The sequence below is a fragment of the Aspergillus pseudotamarii genome, assembly GCF_009193445.1.
Source record: "Aspergillus pseudotamarii strain CBS 117625 unplaced genomic scaffold BDV38scaffold_19, whole genome shotgun sequence".
Classification (NCBI taxonomy): domain Eukaryota; kingdom Fungi; phylum Ascomycota; class Eurotiomycetes; order Eurotiales; family Aspergillaceae; genus Aspergillus; species Aspergillus pseudotamarii.
Genome location: NW_022475033.1, coordinates 189,253 through 203,509, shown reverse-complemented (window position 1 = coordinate 203,509; position 14,257 = coordinate 189,253). Strand labels below are relative to the sequence as shown.

The following is a 14,257-nucleotide window of genomic DNA, read 5'->3' as shown; positions in this document are numbered from 1 at the left end:
TTTTGCTCGGGTCTTTCGTGCTATTGTTACCCCGAGCCCACGATTTTTACCCCACATTTTGGCCAGTCGGTTGGGGTTTGCGGCAAGTGTCTGTCACATGGGTTAATGTGGCTATCGAATTTTTTTTTCTTTCTTGTTTTTGCCAAAACGGATTCTTAGCATTCTGTCTATGTAGTCTCAACATGAAATTCATAACATATGTACATTAAATAAAGAAAATGTAAAGGAATTTAAGATCCAGCTGTATCATCCCAAACACAAGTAAAAGCGACAAGTGGAGCGTTTAGTGAGCTGCGCCATTGGCTCCATTTTCCTTATCCGTAGGCGGAGGCAGGCTCTTCTGGGGAGCAGGAGTGAGGAGGGCAGAAGCTGGGATCAAGGGAGCGGCGGGGTTCAGCTCGAGACCGAAGCCAGGCTTGTCCAGGATGGAGACATCAAGGTAACCCTTGGTGGGAATAGGCTCGTTGAGGAACAGGTTTCCAAAGACTGGCTCAACGGTGTGTCCATCAGCAGAGTTGGCAAGGTACTCCTGGAATGGTGTGTTGGGCTGCGAAACCACATAGTGGTACGAGTATGGTCCTGATGCGTGAGGGACAACGGGGATATCGTATGCGGCTGCGAGCGCAGAGACCTTGAGCAATTCTGTCATACCACCCACCCACATGACGTCGGGCTGGACGATGTCAAGGTTACGGCCTTCGACAAGCTTGCGGAATCCGTAACGGGAGTATTCGTGTTCGCCGGTGGTGAACTTCACAGTGGGGTGAGCTCTCTTGAGGAGAGCATGGCCGTCGAAGTCGTCAGGGCTCAGACACTCCTCCCACCAGTCAATGTTGATTCCCTCGGCTTCACATCTCTTGACAAGCTCAATAGTGTAGGGAACATTCAACGACATGTAGCAGTCTACACGCAAGGGGAAGTCGGGACCAACACTCTCGCGCTGCTTGCGCAGGTATGCCACGTTCTTCAAGAGGCCTTCAGTACCCTCGTCTGGGCCGTGAGGCAGAGCTACCTTAGCTCCAGAGAAGCCCATAGCCTTGGCTGATGCGGGCTGAGGTCCGGTGCAGTAGAAGTCCAGTCGTGTCCGAGTAGCTCCTCCGATGAGCTTGTAGACCGGTTCGTTGCGGATCTTTCCCTGGAGATCCCAGAGTGCCAAGTCGATCACCGAGATGACAGCAACTGGAAGACCCTTCCGGCCATAGAACATAGACCCACGGTACATCTTCTCAAACAGGTCGTTGACATCGCGAGGGTCTGCAGTGAGATAAAAACAATTAGTCCAACTATATCCCTCATCGCTGCGAAGACTAAAGGTTGTTCTCACCTGCACCGATCAAGAAACGTTCGAAGTGCTGGTGTACCAGCCAGCAAGCTGGAGGGCCACCGAAGCCAGTCGCGAAACCCTTGGTTCCATCTGTGGCTTCTATTTCCACACAGAATGAGCCCAAGACATTGATTCCCCACGATGTACGAGATCCGCGATATTGCGCCCATTTGGTCATGGGGGTAGAGATATTGCTGTCGATCAGCCAGTGGCCTCCTTTGACCTAAGTTTTGAGTAAGCCGGTCTGTCTTCCCAATTGGGACATGAACATATCATCGAAAAGGATCAACATACATTGTGATAATCACCACCAGATCCTACACCATCAATAATGAAGGTGCGGATCTCTTTGATGCGGGGAAATTCCGATACAGAACCCATGATGAGAAGGATGAGCTAGAAACCAGACAAAGTGCTAAACCAGAAGATCTATAGAGAATAAGGAATAGAAAACACTCAAATAAATTATAAAGTTGCGCCGGGGGTATCAGGCCGTATTTGAACGTATAAGAACCCCAGGCCCTCGAGGGGGCGTGAACAATACCCTCGGTCAAGATCCCGTGTCTCGGTGCAATGCTCCCCCGAGTCTGGAAACACTAACAGCTTCCCAAAGGGGCAAAATCCCTCTCACCGGGCACTTAGTCATCGGACTCGTGGGAAACGAATCGTGCGATCCCGATTGGCAGAACCCAGTGATTTGTGGAGAATCTTTAGTGTTTTGCGGGGTTAGTTACCGATTGATGCCTCAGGCCTTAACTAGTTTGTCGCTTCCCTTCGCGCAGATGTTGATTCTTTCAGTGTTCCTTTCCCTCTGTAACCTACGCCCTAGACTCGGGTCTTTTGGACAGCATCTAAGTGTTTAACTTGATTCTTCAGGGACTTCTTCGGCTTTCGGACCGAACTAAATTCACCACCGATACGGGTCCCTGTCACGATGCAGTAGGGGTTTGACCGCAGATCTGTCTAAAACGCCGACCTCGCTACAGTACCATGCCGAACGCTGCTGCACCCGCAGTCTCTGCGCAGCAGACTCCACCGATAACACGCGCCTTTGGAGACCAGGACAGAGATCAGAGCGCAGATGAATCCTGGTCTGCTGTTGATAGCGATAACGACCTTGTCACTCAAAATGGAAGTGCGTCTCGCTCGCTGAAACGCAAGCGTCCTCTCACAGTGTCGTACGTACCTCCGCCCTCGGGCCTGGAGCACGGGGTTATCATCTTCCCTCCCCTCGTCTTCTGGTTCAATTCCAGTGCCCGATGATAGTTTATGGAGTAGTCAAACTAACGGCTCAAGATGCGAGCTGTGTAAGCAACGGAAGGTCAAATGTGGTGAGTAATTTTTGCCTTAGTGGCTCTGCACTAGCCCTTTTGTGACCCTCTTTCCCCCGCGGCGAAGGACGCTGTAGGCTGACAAAATTAGATCGAGCTCAACCAAGCTGCGGATGGTGCGCTCGTAATGGTCAGTTATGCGAGTACAAAGAACGAAAGAAACCAGGCCTTCGAGCTGGATATGGTAAAGAATTAGAACAACGTTTGGGTACGCTCTCCTACTCTTCGTCTATCGGCTGAAGCGAATATCTATTGTTGACTTTCAACTCTCGGAATTTCACTCACATGTTGCACAGACAGGCTAGAGGAAGTTATTCAGACCCAGGCCCGCCTCATTGAAAATCATATCCTACAGAGCCAACCTCGGCTAAATCATGAGTTTCCTCACCCTGGCCCCCATTCTTATAGTTCGCCGTCAGAGCCTTCTGCTGCTCATGGGCCAAGTCCTCGAAATGCAGCTTACTTTCATGAGCCAGCATCTGCGCCAGCTCATCCACGTCCGTCTGACGCGTCTATCACTAGTCCTTCGGACATTTCCGTCAGGAATGTGATGCAAAGCCATCTAACAAGTGGCCTTAACCCGCCTATACCCATCCCACAAGTTTCTGACACCACACACCCGAATGATTACACCGGGAATGAATCATCATTGAAGGTGCCAGTCAATTTGTTCTCCAATCAGGAACAGTCATTTGCGGACCCAGAACTCGATCTCCCACCGTACGATCTGTTATACGCGCTGGTCGACCTTTACTTCGACCACATCAATTCGTGGTGTCCTATTCTTCATCGACGTACGACTTTAGATACCTTCTTCGGCCCATCCCCTCTTGAGGAAGCTGATCGCATGGTTCTGTATGCAATCGTTGCAACTACTCTCCGCTTTTCGAGTGACAGTAGGCTCAACGAGCAAAATCGGAAACGATACCATGATTCATCTAAGCAGAAAGTCTTGCTCTATGGCTTAGAGAACTCCTCGGTCAAGGCGCTTCAGGCCCTAGTTATATTAGCTTTGGACTTAGTGGGCTCCTCCAATGGGCCTCCCGGGTGGAAACTGCTCGCCCTGATTACGCGATCCGTGGTCCAGTTGGGCTTGGCTGTTGAATCCAAATCCTCACTTATAGCACCCGTTTACCCCTCTATCTATACCCTAAGAGCGGTGACTCTTCCTGACTCAGAGTCTTGGGTCGAAGACGAAGGCAGGCGCAGACTGTTCTGGATGGTATATTTTTTGGACCGATATTCGACCCTCGCAACTGCCTTTGATTTTGCACTGGACGACAAAGATATCGACCGCAAGCTCCCATGCAAGGACGAATTTTTCATGAAAAACCAGCCTGTCGAAACCAGATGGTTCCACCATTCGGGCGACCGTGCTGATTACCTCAAGCGCGCCGAAAATGTCGGCTCCTTCGGCCTTTACGTGGAGATTCTCGGCATCATGTCCCGTATTCATACCTTCTTGAAAAGGCCTGTGGACATCGGCGCTTTATCGGACGTCGAAGAGTGGCAAGCAACATATCGTAAGTTGGATGGCGAGTTAACTGCATGGGAGTTTGGTCTTCCAGCCGAATATGCCTACGAAAACTCATCTAGGTTGTTCAATGGCTTGAAATCAAACAAAGGCCTCCCTTGTGACTGGGTTCAACTCCATGCCACATATCAAACGTAAGCGTTACCATTAATCCTGATCTTCCGCAATATCTCTCAATGGTAATTCTAAATGATTACAGTGCGGTAATCAGACTCCACTCATCGGCTGCATACCCGACTACTCGATCCCCGATATTCACGCCGTCATACAGTGCCAGCCAGCGTTGCTTATTCGCAGTCGAAAACATACTCTCTGTGACTCGATTCGTTGTAGATAACAATATGCTCGACAAGCTTGGGCCACCTTTTGCCTTTACTCTCTGGGTCTCTGCGCGCTTACTGCTTGTCCACGGCTCTACGATCGCCCATACTGTGAGCCCGGATATAATCTTCTTTGTTGATACACTCGCTCAGATGGGAAAGTACTGGAAGGTCGCCGAACGCTATAGCACAATCTTACAGCGTGTCCTTGACGAGTACGGCGAATATCAACAGTCCGGTGTTGAAGATTCCGAGCGTCTAACGCCATCCAGCGTGAAGATCCTCGCAGATATGAGACGCTGTGCTTTTGACCTGGACTTCTTGATATCCCGACAGCCACGCTCGTCGCCTGCCGGAAGCCAACCCACAGTGCAAACACCCGGTGCACATCCGCGGAACCTTGCACCAAATGAATTGGAATATCTTGATGTTTTCGGGTTCTTCAATGTGCCCCGAGTACCTGCTGCCAGAGCTCCCGATATTACTGGTCTTGATATAAACGAGACGGTCAACAACCCTATGTCAATCAATGGTCTAACTGGGTCTGTTGTGGATGGTGCCGCGCCAAATGCTAATGAATTTAACATCACGAACTATTTGATTCCGACCCCGGAGACGGACTGGTTATTCCGCTCAGAAGGATAATACCCGCCAAACGTTTTCGGATATTACCTGCTCCGCCCTCTAAAGGTCAAGGAGGGCTCTTTCGTTCCAGGTTGAATCGCAGACCAGCATGTGTGACAGATTAAAGTCTGTACCCAGATCGTCCGGCTCACCTCATTGGACAACAATCTTTGTCGAGTGTTACAACACAGCTGCAAGTGAGGAAGAGACCTTTCGGCCGAATGCAAATGCTGTCGAGGTCTTTGTGATGCTAAGGCACTGTGGACCAGCCATTGGTTTGAAGCTGGACCAGACCCCAAAACATGGTTCGGTCTGATGGGAGATGCACTCAAGTTACACTGAATTCTACTCCTCTCACCACCTTTCTGCCTGTCTGATCGTGCAGCTTGCCACCGCGCGCGAGCATATATATCGTTATATAGCTACATATACGATACGGGTCATTGCGGCCTTTGGGGATATTGCTACCACATTGTTACTCTCTTAGAACGTGGTTAATCATCCAGGGCACTGATATCCTCGAGTTTGTGCGGGGAAAGTATGTATGATCATATTCTGGAGCTTTGAGCATTTCAAGCACATGTACAATAATAGAAAGTGTTTGCAATCACCCAGCGTATCCACAGCACGAGCTATGAGAGTAGAACAACAAGATCGAAAAGAATAAGAGAGAGATGCAAGCCATAGAGTTCTCATAAAGAAACTCAGTATTGAGTTTGAAGGATCCAGCCCCGAGAATTTGACAAGAAAAAAACCGTCCTTGGGTTAAAAAAAAAACCTATAAACATTAACCAGACGTGGTAATACGTCATAATAGCCCAAAAAGAAAAAACCAAAAAAAAGGGAAAGAAAAAAAAAAAAAAAAAAAGAAAAAGCTAGAACAAACGAGAATGCATCTCACGTGTCATAAAAGGCGTGTTCAATCATTTATGCAGCGGTGTCTGAGTTCATGTATGTGTCTTCGTCAGCAAGCTAAAATCAAATGTCCGGACAATAAGCTTCCCATATGCACATTGCAAGCCCGGAAGACCAACTTCAATGTACAATTGACTCTTTAGTGTGTAAAGCTGCTCACGAGAAAAAGTCAAAGGCGAACGTAGGAGGCCCATGTGCCAACTATTCAGTTACTGGGCGTTGGTAATTCTTCATCAGCCGGTTCAATTCTAACAAGTACTTCTTCGAGGAATCCTTCCAAGAATGAGGAGACATCAGCGCCCATTCCGACGGGTGCTTCGTTGTCCCAACGCTCAATCCTTGTAAATATTCCGCCTAAATCGTTCACGAGAGACTCCATCATTTGCTGGACATATTCCCGATTTGATTGGAGTTCATATGTCTCCATTCTGGTATGGCCATTTTCTGCACTAGGGTTGCGCGATAGAAGTTCCAAGCGACGAGAACGACGGCGAACGGCTGCCTTCAGAGCAGGTAGGATGACACTATTCAGCGCAGTAATTTCGTTTGATGGAGGTATTCCAACACTAGGCTGTATATTGGGATCTATGCCACGGTGAGGCGGACCGAAACTACTCCCCAGACCAGGAGGCTGCATCGGTGTCTGGGGAAGTCGTTGTGGTTGGGGAGATGCGTGTCTTGGTGTTGGTGGTGGGCGAGGATGCGGTTGGAACACCTGGTGGTGAGGACGGGATTCCACTGCAGGTCTAGGACTTTGGTCCGAAGGACGCCGTAAGGGCTGTGCTGACATGCGTTCCGGATGTGATGGGAACCCCGAAGGGCGAGATAAATTGGCTTTTCTAGATTCTTGTGGTACTGGAACGGCACTCCGGCTTTTTACGGAGGGCGAGGGACTTTCTGGGGTAGGATCAATATGAAGAAAAGATATGTCTTGGGCCAGGGATTGTTGTAGAGCTTTATCGTATTCAGTGCCGGGGCTTTCTTTTAGCTTTTGGGGATTCGGTCTCTGAAGGTGGGAAGGTGTTTGAGGCTTGACCTCTGCCGGGCCCTGTTTCAATGGGGATGGTGGTAACGGAACTTTCGTTGGTGACGAAGGCTTTGATGCAGCAGTAGGAATGTGCTTCGTCTGTGTAGGCCTCTGCGGTGTGTAACTATTTGTTTCCACTGATTCTCTTGGTGGCCGATCTTTAGGCTCCCACTCTGTCGATTCGTGACCTCGTGTGTTCATCTCCGCTTCTTTCATGGGCTTTAGACCAGGGCCCCGTCCAGCGGGGCGTACAGTCCCAAAATCCCAAAGATCATCTTCGTCTTCGGCGTTTGTGGGCTTCGGTGGAGGCTCATATGCAGGTTCTTCTTCATCATCGGCGTTTTTGTTACCATAGACAGCATGCCACCGCTCATAGCGTTCAATCAATTCTGTCAAATAGTTGGTCTTCTTCGCCCTCTTGATGAAAGGGTGTTCGAGTAATTCCCTGGCTGACGGTCGTTCTCTAGGATCGCGGCGCAGGCACAGCTCAACGAAGTTTTTGAAAGCCTTGCTATAGTTTCCTTGCAAAGTAGGGGGAGGGTTCTTGGGGATCAGGAACAAGACTTTCATCGGATGAATATCAGAATATGGAGGTTCTCCATTGGCCAGTTCAATTGCTGTGATCCCAAGGGACCATATATCCGCTTTGTAATCATACCCCGATTGCTTGATAACCTCTGGAGCCATCCAGAAAGGTGTACCTACAAAAGTGTTCTTCTTGGTCATCGTTGCTGATAGTTGACCAGAGACACCGAAGTCTGCCAGTTTTACCTGCCCGCTTGAAGTCAAAAGAATGTTTGCAGCTACCATGCTGTCAGTTGCCGACTTGAAAGGAGTGGTTCATGGAAAGAAGAGTTTACCTTTGATGTCGCGGTGTAACTTCTTATCGCTGTGAAGATAGTCGAGTCCTCGAAGGAGCTCTCTCAGGATGATCATGATATAATCCTCTGGGATTGTCCCCGGGCGCATCAAATCAGAACAACTGCCCCCAGAGCAGAACTCCATAACTATCCATAAGCTTGAACCCTTCAAAAAAGAGCCATGGTACCTTGTCACATATGGGGAGTTGAGTTCGGATAAGATGGCAATTTCTTGAATGATGTCTTCGACTTCGTCTTCGGCATTTTCCACATCGATAATTTTGATTGCGACAGAGGCGCCCGTCCGCTTATCGACCCTAATAGTCAAGAGTCAGCTCCAGGAAAACCACCTAAGCTAAACAATTTTTGCAATGTCATATCATACCCTTTGTAGACACGCCCGAAACTCCCACCCCCTGGACTTCAAGTTAGGGAACAGTGCTACATTGATGTCAAGCTGTGGAAAACAAAAGCGTACCAATACAATTCTGCTTCATGTAAATCGACTCTGGATCTATTAGTCCCTCCATTTTGTTGAGTGTGAGTTTTATCGTGAGGAATCAATAAATCGAGGGTTCACGTGGCCCTGTGGCACTTAATTCTGTCAGCTTATGCAAAAAGTGAGGTGCGCAATCACAGAACGATAATGCAGGGCGGCTATATGCAAAGAGGCATGGAGGAATGAAGCAAATAAAAACAAATCCTTAGTAGAAAAGATAACCATAAACAACAGCGCAAAACAAGCGTAAAGGTCCAACATAACAACATACCGACCAAACAAGGGGAACAGGTCTAGATTGCGAAAAGACGACTAGGCATGGAACATTGAGGTTATTGTAGGAACCAATTAGCAGCTTATCGAGGAACAGTACTACTAAGGAATTAGTCACAGAGTTATCCCTGCGGATGTTGGCGCTGGTTTAGACGCTCTACTTACTATTGTTTTGATGGGATCCCTCGTCTGGTAGGATCTGGAGCTGCAGGCCATCAACAATACGGCGAGAAGCTGTAGAGACACACAGAAACGGAAAATGTTGAGTCTTTACCCGAAGCTTGTTCAAAGAAACAGTACTGGTCGGAGCAAGGGGCCTGAATGGGCTACTGTCCTGGCAACAGCTCGGAGAAGGATAACAAACGATTGTTTTTCCCTTGCATTGATCTGAACAGCAACCACAGGAACCAGCTGGTGATTGGGGCAGGCGCGGGGTCATTTTTGCCGGGCGGTGGAACTTCCCTTTGCTCCAGTCACATCTCCACATCTCTCGGGCGGTGAAGGTGAGGAGAAAATCAAAGTCAGTGAGCCAAATCACGCGATTTGTGAGCTAACCTGATTTGATATTATTCATGCATTGCTTAGTCATATTGGAGTATAACTAATCATATAGAAATGTAAGTCCGAACTTGTACTTATAACTACTATCTTCTGACATGGAGGAACAGCTGAGTGAATTAAATGAAATCAGCGGTCAAATATATTAAGTTAAGCGCTTTTCCAGCGTCCTAAATAATTTCCCCCTCTAACGGTAGCGAGCTCAGCTTTGCAAGTGTATGAAGTAGGAGTAACGAGTCTCTTGGGTTTTCTTATCAAATATACAAGATACCCTGTTAGCTCACTGCGCCGCAATACAAAACGGGAATAATGTCAAACGACTAGGCGCCGGGGTTTGGGTTCTTCCAGGGGCTCTCGCTGAGAATTCGTGAAAGCATGTTTCTTTTGTGTATATCGATCCCTTCTCTCTCACGGCAAGGTTTCACTGAGATCATAGATTCAGCCGGAAAAAGATGGCGGAATTTACCTGCCAACAAGCCCGACAAATTGTAGATGAGATCGCCCAAAGGAACGGTAGCATCACCAAGGAAGATCGAGCAACAACGTCACCTGCTGTTATAAAAGCACTACAGAGCGTTCGCAATCAGCTTGGTAGTAGTCGGCGGGTCCCAACACCATCCGACGAAGCGGATGTCAGAAGGGATGTTGTGTTCCAGCTGATCTCCAGTACCCGTTCGTTGCATTACAATTGGGCAAAGAGGCAAGGCGAAGAGCCCTACTTTTCCATAGATGTATCTCGGGACCGTATAATTATCGACACCAATGATGATGGGTGCCAGAAAAGCGACATTGAGAGGCTTGCTGCGACCAATTTTTTTCTTTCCAATGTCCAAACCAACAACCTGTATGGCAGAGTTCTTTTATATACAGCTAGAATTGCCAGGGAAGCACATGTACAGTCAGGTTCATTTTCCTTCACCCTTGGACCTCAAAGTCCTGGTGACAGACTTGGATTTGCAACCCCGGTAAATAAAGACCCGGCATCCTTGCCCGAAGGAGTGCGCACTAGGATCATTTTGTACCCTATTCTGTCGCAGGGATTTGGCAAATTGGTGGATGAGTTTCAGGCCATCGCAAACAATGGTTTTGTGCTGCTCGATCCTGAGGATCCTTGCCAATTTGTATGCAGCAGATTTGTTCTCATTACCCGCCAGGAAAAATTTCAAACAACACGCCTAACATACGAAGTCCAACTGCGGGACGGTATATTGGAGGTCACCAAAACATATCCGAGTCTGTTTTCACCCTCTGCAGTATTGACGGAGCGATTCCTCCTGTACAAGCCAGCTATTCCGTCGTCGGTTGATCAGGTGGCGCTATTGTTTCCTATCGACCAGAACTCAAGGCCCGTCATACAATCTCGGAAAGCTTACCATATTATTGGATCATTCGCTTTCCCTATTAGTGAAGTGAAACTCAATGTAAGTGTTTCAATTGATGCCATCTGAAAACAGGCTGCTAACTTTTTAGTTCGTTGTTTGTGCAACTGTGAAGATGTACGACCCGGTGAGAGATGCTGACATCGATACTTCTACATTGATACAAAGCTGTATCAATTCCTTCTGCGATGCCGTTTCCTTCTGTCAAAATCACTCCATGACTTATGGATGGGTCCAGTACATTCCCAGGCAGAGCATGGTCCCGCCAGTTTGGCATAAAAAAGTTGAAGGGTTAATTGGAGAACTCCGAGAGGCCCCCGTTTTCCAGAGTCAAAAGAGTGTTCTAAAAAGCCTGTCTTCACTTCGGTATTTGTCCCCGGAACATTATGACGGAGACAATAATCCCTTGTTCGGAGCTTCAGATAACGAACATTACCTTTCTACGAAATACGGTGCCTACCTCGGATCTTTGAAGCCCCTAGGTCTCCAAGAGATCTCGGACCATGAAGTCTTAAAAAGACTCAAGCCGATACTGACAAGACCTTTCAACATACGAGATGAACGGATGTCGCTTAGTTTACGACTGCTAATAACCTGGCTAAAGAGGGATCCCAATAGCACTCTAGCGACTGAGATAAAGAATATCCCGTTTATTCAATTGAGCAACAGGTCTTTCATTCGAGGGAACGACCTAAAGGTGATCCGATCTGAAACTGACTTGGCTTTTACAAATGACGCTGTGTATTTTCCGACCGATACCAACGGTAATCACATTCCGGAATGTCTTGATATTTTGACTGTTTCAGAGGAAGCAGTCAGGGACAACGACCGAAAAGAGCTGTTTCGTCTCCTTGGGGTTAGACGTGCATGCCCTGAACTGGTCATGGGGCGAATCAGCCACCGCAGCCATTCCGCCTCCAGTGCACCGACCGGGAGGATTATGATGGATGACTTTATGCATATTTTATGCTACGTCCATGACAGCTGTGCCAAGGATGACCTTCTGAAGAGGCCTTGCCTTTTGATTTTTGATAGACACTGCGTGGGGAATTTGGTATGCAGGAGCTCTTGCCCTAGGTATTTTCCCTTCGATATATACCTCAAAACGGACGGTGCCTACGGGACGGAGGTCATTGCAGAAAGGTTGAACTCAAGCTCTATTTTCATCCAGCGACTTCATCTGTTGCACCCAACCTTTCTCCATCCAAACCTCATAAGCAAAAAGCACATTCCCAATGATACGTGGGAATTATGGCTTATACAGCAAGGAATAGCACGGCGAGTTCCCCAGTTGACACACTGGAGCAATCCTAAACAGTTCTCTGACTTATTCAACGCAATAATGTCTCACCATCCAGACATTCTTCTTGGTGTCTTGGGAAGGCATTGGGACACATACGAAATAGAGATAAACAAAGAACCACTTATCGTATCCGCAATCAAGGAGGCAAAAGTCCCCACGTTGAATGGACTGGCGAGGCTTGATGGATGTTACTTTCCCATTCCACAGATCTGTGATATGGTTGAGGCTGTGTCCACCACATTGAACATCAATTTCCTCAGACTACCAGGGGGCTGGGGCCCGGATAGTGAGCAAGAATGGGGATTTCTCCGGAAGCTTGGTGTGTCCGGTGATGGAGTGGCTACGTTCGTAAACGTCATTAAAGATCGCTTGTTATCCACCATGACATTGGAGGACGCCAAATTGCATTTTTTCGAAGTGTACAGCTGGGTATCTGAGAGACCATTTGACGAATTATGGTATGACCACTTTTCAAACTGGGGTGTCCTGTCCTGACGCAGATAGGGAATTTTTTAACGAGGAGGTGGTCTATATCCCGAGTAGCGCTGACGGTGCGCAGTTAGTGTGCGTGGACCAATGCGTTTGGCATGGCCCTTCGTGGTTACGGACTGTGTACGCTCTTGCATGCCATGAGGAATATGCGAGTGACTCGAAAATGCGGAGCCTATTTTTAGACTCACTCAATGTGCAGAGCGCAGACTGGGGAACCTATATGACAGAATTAATGCATTTACAGGATGTTGGGGTAAGCTTAACAGAGGAAACGCGAAGGATATACCAGGCTATCATGGAAGATGCAGAAGATGAGGACTGGACGAGTCTGCGGTAAGTTCAAATCCCAGACCAGTTCCCAAACACCCTCTGACAGTGGCTTAACGATTAGGAGTCAATTCCAACAATACAAGATGATATATGTACCAGGCTCAAAACAGTGGTATGCTCCTGGACAATGCATCTGGGCACCATTCTCAAGCGAGGATAAGATGGGCATAAGCAACATCTATCCAGACATGGAGAGCTTCTTTATCGAGAAGCTCCAGGTCCGGCAACCTTCCATACTTTTCTACATCAGCCACATCCGGCATCTTTGCAAGCACGAAGGAGGGGTTGCCGAGGTTATCGAGGCTTTGTACAATATCAACAACCTCAACCCAACGGTGTCTGACTTGAAGTGGTTCAACGTTATCGATTTCCTGCCAATAGAGGGCACCGAGGGAGAATTCTACTGGGGATCCGTAACATCCGATTTCTTCATCATTGATAGAGACGGCTGGCCTATGCTATTCTATGGAAAGGTGCCAACGCTTCAGTTTCACCTGGCAGAAGTCCGTGAATTAGCTCCACTCCTGAAATCTCTGGGGCTAGAAAACCGTTTCATTTCCATTTGCGCAGCGAAGAAAACTAGCTTATCAGAAATTCCTTCGCAAAGATCATTGCATCTTACGACCGACTTCCGTCAAAGATCATTAGGCTTGTCTAGGTGTGTTTCTCCACGTAGTTGATTGGCGAGACTTGCGGCTAAACTTTTCAAGATGCGCCATCCACTACCAAGGCAAAAGTGTAAGTGCTGCTCGCGAAGTATATGACACTTTTCGGAAGGCATTAGTCTACGAAACTGAGCACATTGTCGGAGAATGTAGCTTGGTTTCACTGTCCGGTTCTTGCACAAGTGTGCAAACATATAGTAGACTGCATATGGAATTTCTCAACGGCAAATTGAGCATCTTCGTTCCTCCTGCCGAAAACGAAAGACTTATATGCTACGCGACGCAACTGCCGGAGTCATTAATAGCCTCCCTGGAAATCAAACATCCCGCTGCCTATGGAATGTTCGCTACAGTTCTTCATGTACCAGTTGAGGTTGTGGACGATATATTAATGATACATGGTATTCCCGAAGTATCCGACCCGGACCCTATCAGCTCGGTGGTTATGGACGACTCGGACACTGAGTATGAGGACGCCCTAGAGGAGATTTTCGTACCAATGGCCTCGATTGCTTGGGGTGGCAAGGATCAATTGCTGGAATCTGAACGATCTGAACTTCAGCTGGTTCTACGGTCAAAGGACTCAGACTGGGCAGTGGCTAAGTTAGGTTAGGTCAATGGAGTCTATAATTCCTAACCAGCTGGTCAACGCTAGGTTACAGGGATAAGTCATTCTGAACTGTTGGTTACGGAAAAATAGACCGGTTAGCCAATAATTAACCCACCTTAGTATTAACTTTTGATTCAGAAGGCCACGGTGATAATACGCAGACTAACCGATTTCCCTTTGTAATAACGCGGAGAAGCCACAGAAGTGAACACA

At 47.9% G+C, this 14,257-nt stretch overlaps 4 protein-coding genes across 4 annotated transcripts; 2 read left to right on the top strand and 2 right to left on the bottom strand.

Moving 5' to 3' along the window:
- Positions 1 to 228: 228 nt before the first annotated feature.
- BDV38DRAFT_243872 (L-rhamnonate dehydratase) lies at positions 229 to 1,764 on the bottom strand. Its single transcript, XM_032054253.1, has 3 exons — positions 1,619 to 1,764; positions 1,325 to 1,547; positions 229 to 1,254 (listed from the first exon to the last, which is right to left on the bottom strand). The coding sequence occupies exons 1-3, from the start codon at positions 1,703 to 1,705 to the stop codon at positions 284 to 286; spliced, it is 1,281 nt and encodes a 426-aa protein (XP_031914844.1). The 5' UTR covers positions 1,706 to 1,764; the 3' UTR covers positions 229 to 283.
- Positions 1,765 to 1,830: 66 nt separating this feature from the next.
- Positions 1,831 to 5,731, top strand: BDV38DRAFT_291836 (putative C6 transcription factor). Its single transcript, XM_032061846.1, has 5 exons — positions 1,831 to 2,502; positions 2,621 to 2,655; positions 2,747 to 2,863; positions 2,952 to 4,323; positions 4,389 to 5,731. Exons 1-5 carry the CDS (start codon positions 2,315 to 2,317, stop codon positions 5,152 to 5,154), a joined length of 2,478 nt encoding a protein of 825 aa, XP_031914843.1. The 5' UTR covers positions 1,831 to 2,314; the 3' UTR covers positions 5,155 to 5,731.
- Positions 5,732 to 6,045: 314 nt separating this feature from the next.
- On the bottom strand, positions 6,046 to 8,465 carry BDV38DRAFT_291832 (putative Ste20-like serine/threonine protein kinase; the record flags this gene model as incomplete). Its single annotated transcript, XM_032061845.1, has 4 exons — positions 6,046 to 7,878; positions 7,936 to 8,252; positions 8,321 to 8,351; positions 8,414 to 8,465. 4 exons carry the CDS (start codon positions 8,463 to 8,465, stop codon positions 6,254 to 6,256), a joined length of 2,025 nt encoding a protein of 674 aa, XP_031914842.1. The 3' UTR covers positions 6,046 to 6,253.
- A 1,252-nt stretch (positions 8,466 to 9,717) lies between these two features.
- BDV38DRAFT_281708 (uncharacterized protein) lies at positions 9,718 to 14,047 on the top strand (the record flags this gene model as incomplete). Its single annotated transcript, XM_032059617.1, has 5 exons — positions 9,718 to 10,686; positions 10,736 to 12,405; positions 12,452 to 12,772; positions 12,831 to 13,427; positions 13,480 to 14,047. 5 exons carry the CDS (start codon positions 9,718 to 9,720, stop codon positions 14,045 to 14,047), a joined length of 4,125 nt encoding a protein of 1,374 aa, XP_031914841.1.
- Between the last annotated feature and the right edge of the window lie 210 nt (positions 14,048 to 14,257).

What these genes read in the sequence shown, in the direction of transcription:
- BDV38DRAFT_291836 (XM_032061846.1), top strand. Translation starts at nt 2,315, where the DNA reads ATGCCGAACGCTGCTGCACCCGCAGTCTCTGCGCAGCAGACTCCACCG. An exon ending in GCAACGGAAGGTCAAATGTG is followed by an intron (nt 2,656 to 2,746) that starts GTGAGTAATTTT and finishes TGACAAAATTAG; the next exon opens with ATCGAGCTCAACCAAGCTGC. An exon ending in AGAATTAGAACAACGTTTGG is followed by an intron (nt 2,864 to 2,951) that starts GTACGCTCTCCT and finishes CATGTTGCACAG; the next exon opens with ACAGGCTAGAGGAAGTTATT.
- BDV38DRAFT_243872 (XM_032054253.1), bottom strand. Translation starts at nt 1,705, where the DNA reads ATGGGTTCTGTATCGGAATTTCCCCGCATCAAAGAGATCCGCACCTTC. An exon ending in CTGGTGGTGATTATCACAAT is followed by an intron (nt 1,548 to 1,618) that starts GTATGTTGATCC and finishes CTCAAAACTTAG; the next exon opens with GTCAAAGGAGGCCACTGGCT. An exon ending in ACGTTTCTTGATCGGTGCAG is followed by an intron (nt 1,255 to 1,324) that starts GTGAGAACAACC and finishes ATCTCACTGCAG; the next exon opens with ACCCTCGCGATGTCAACGAC.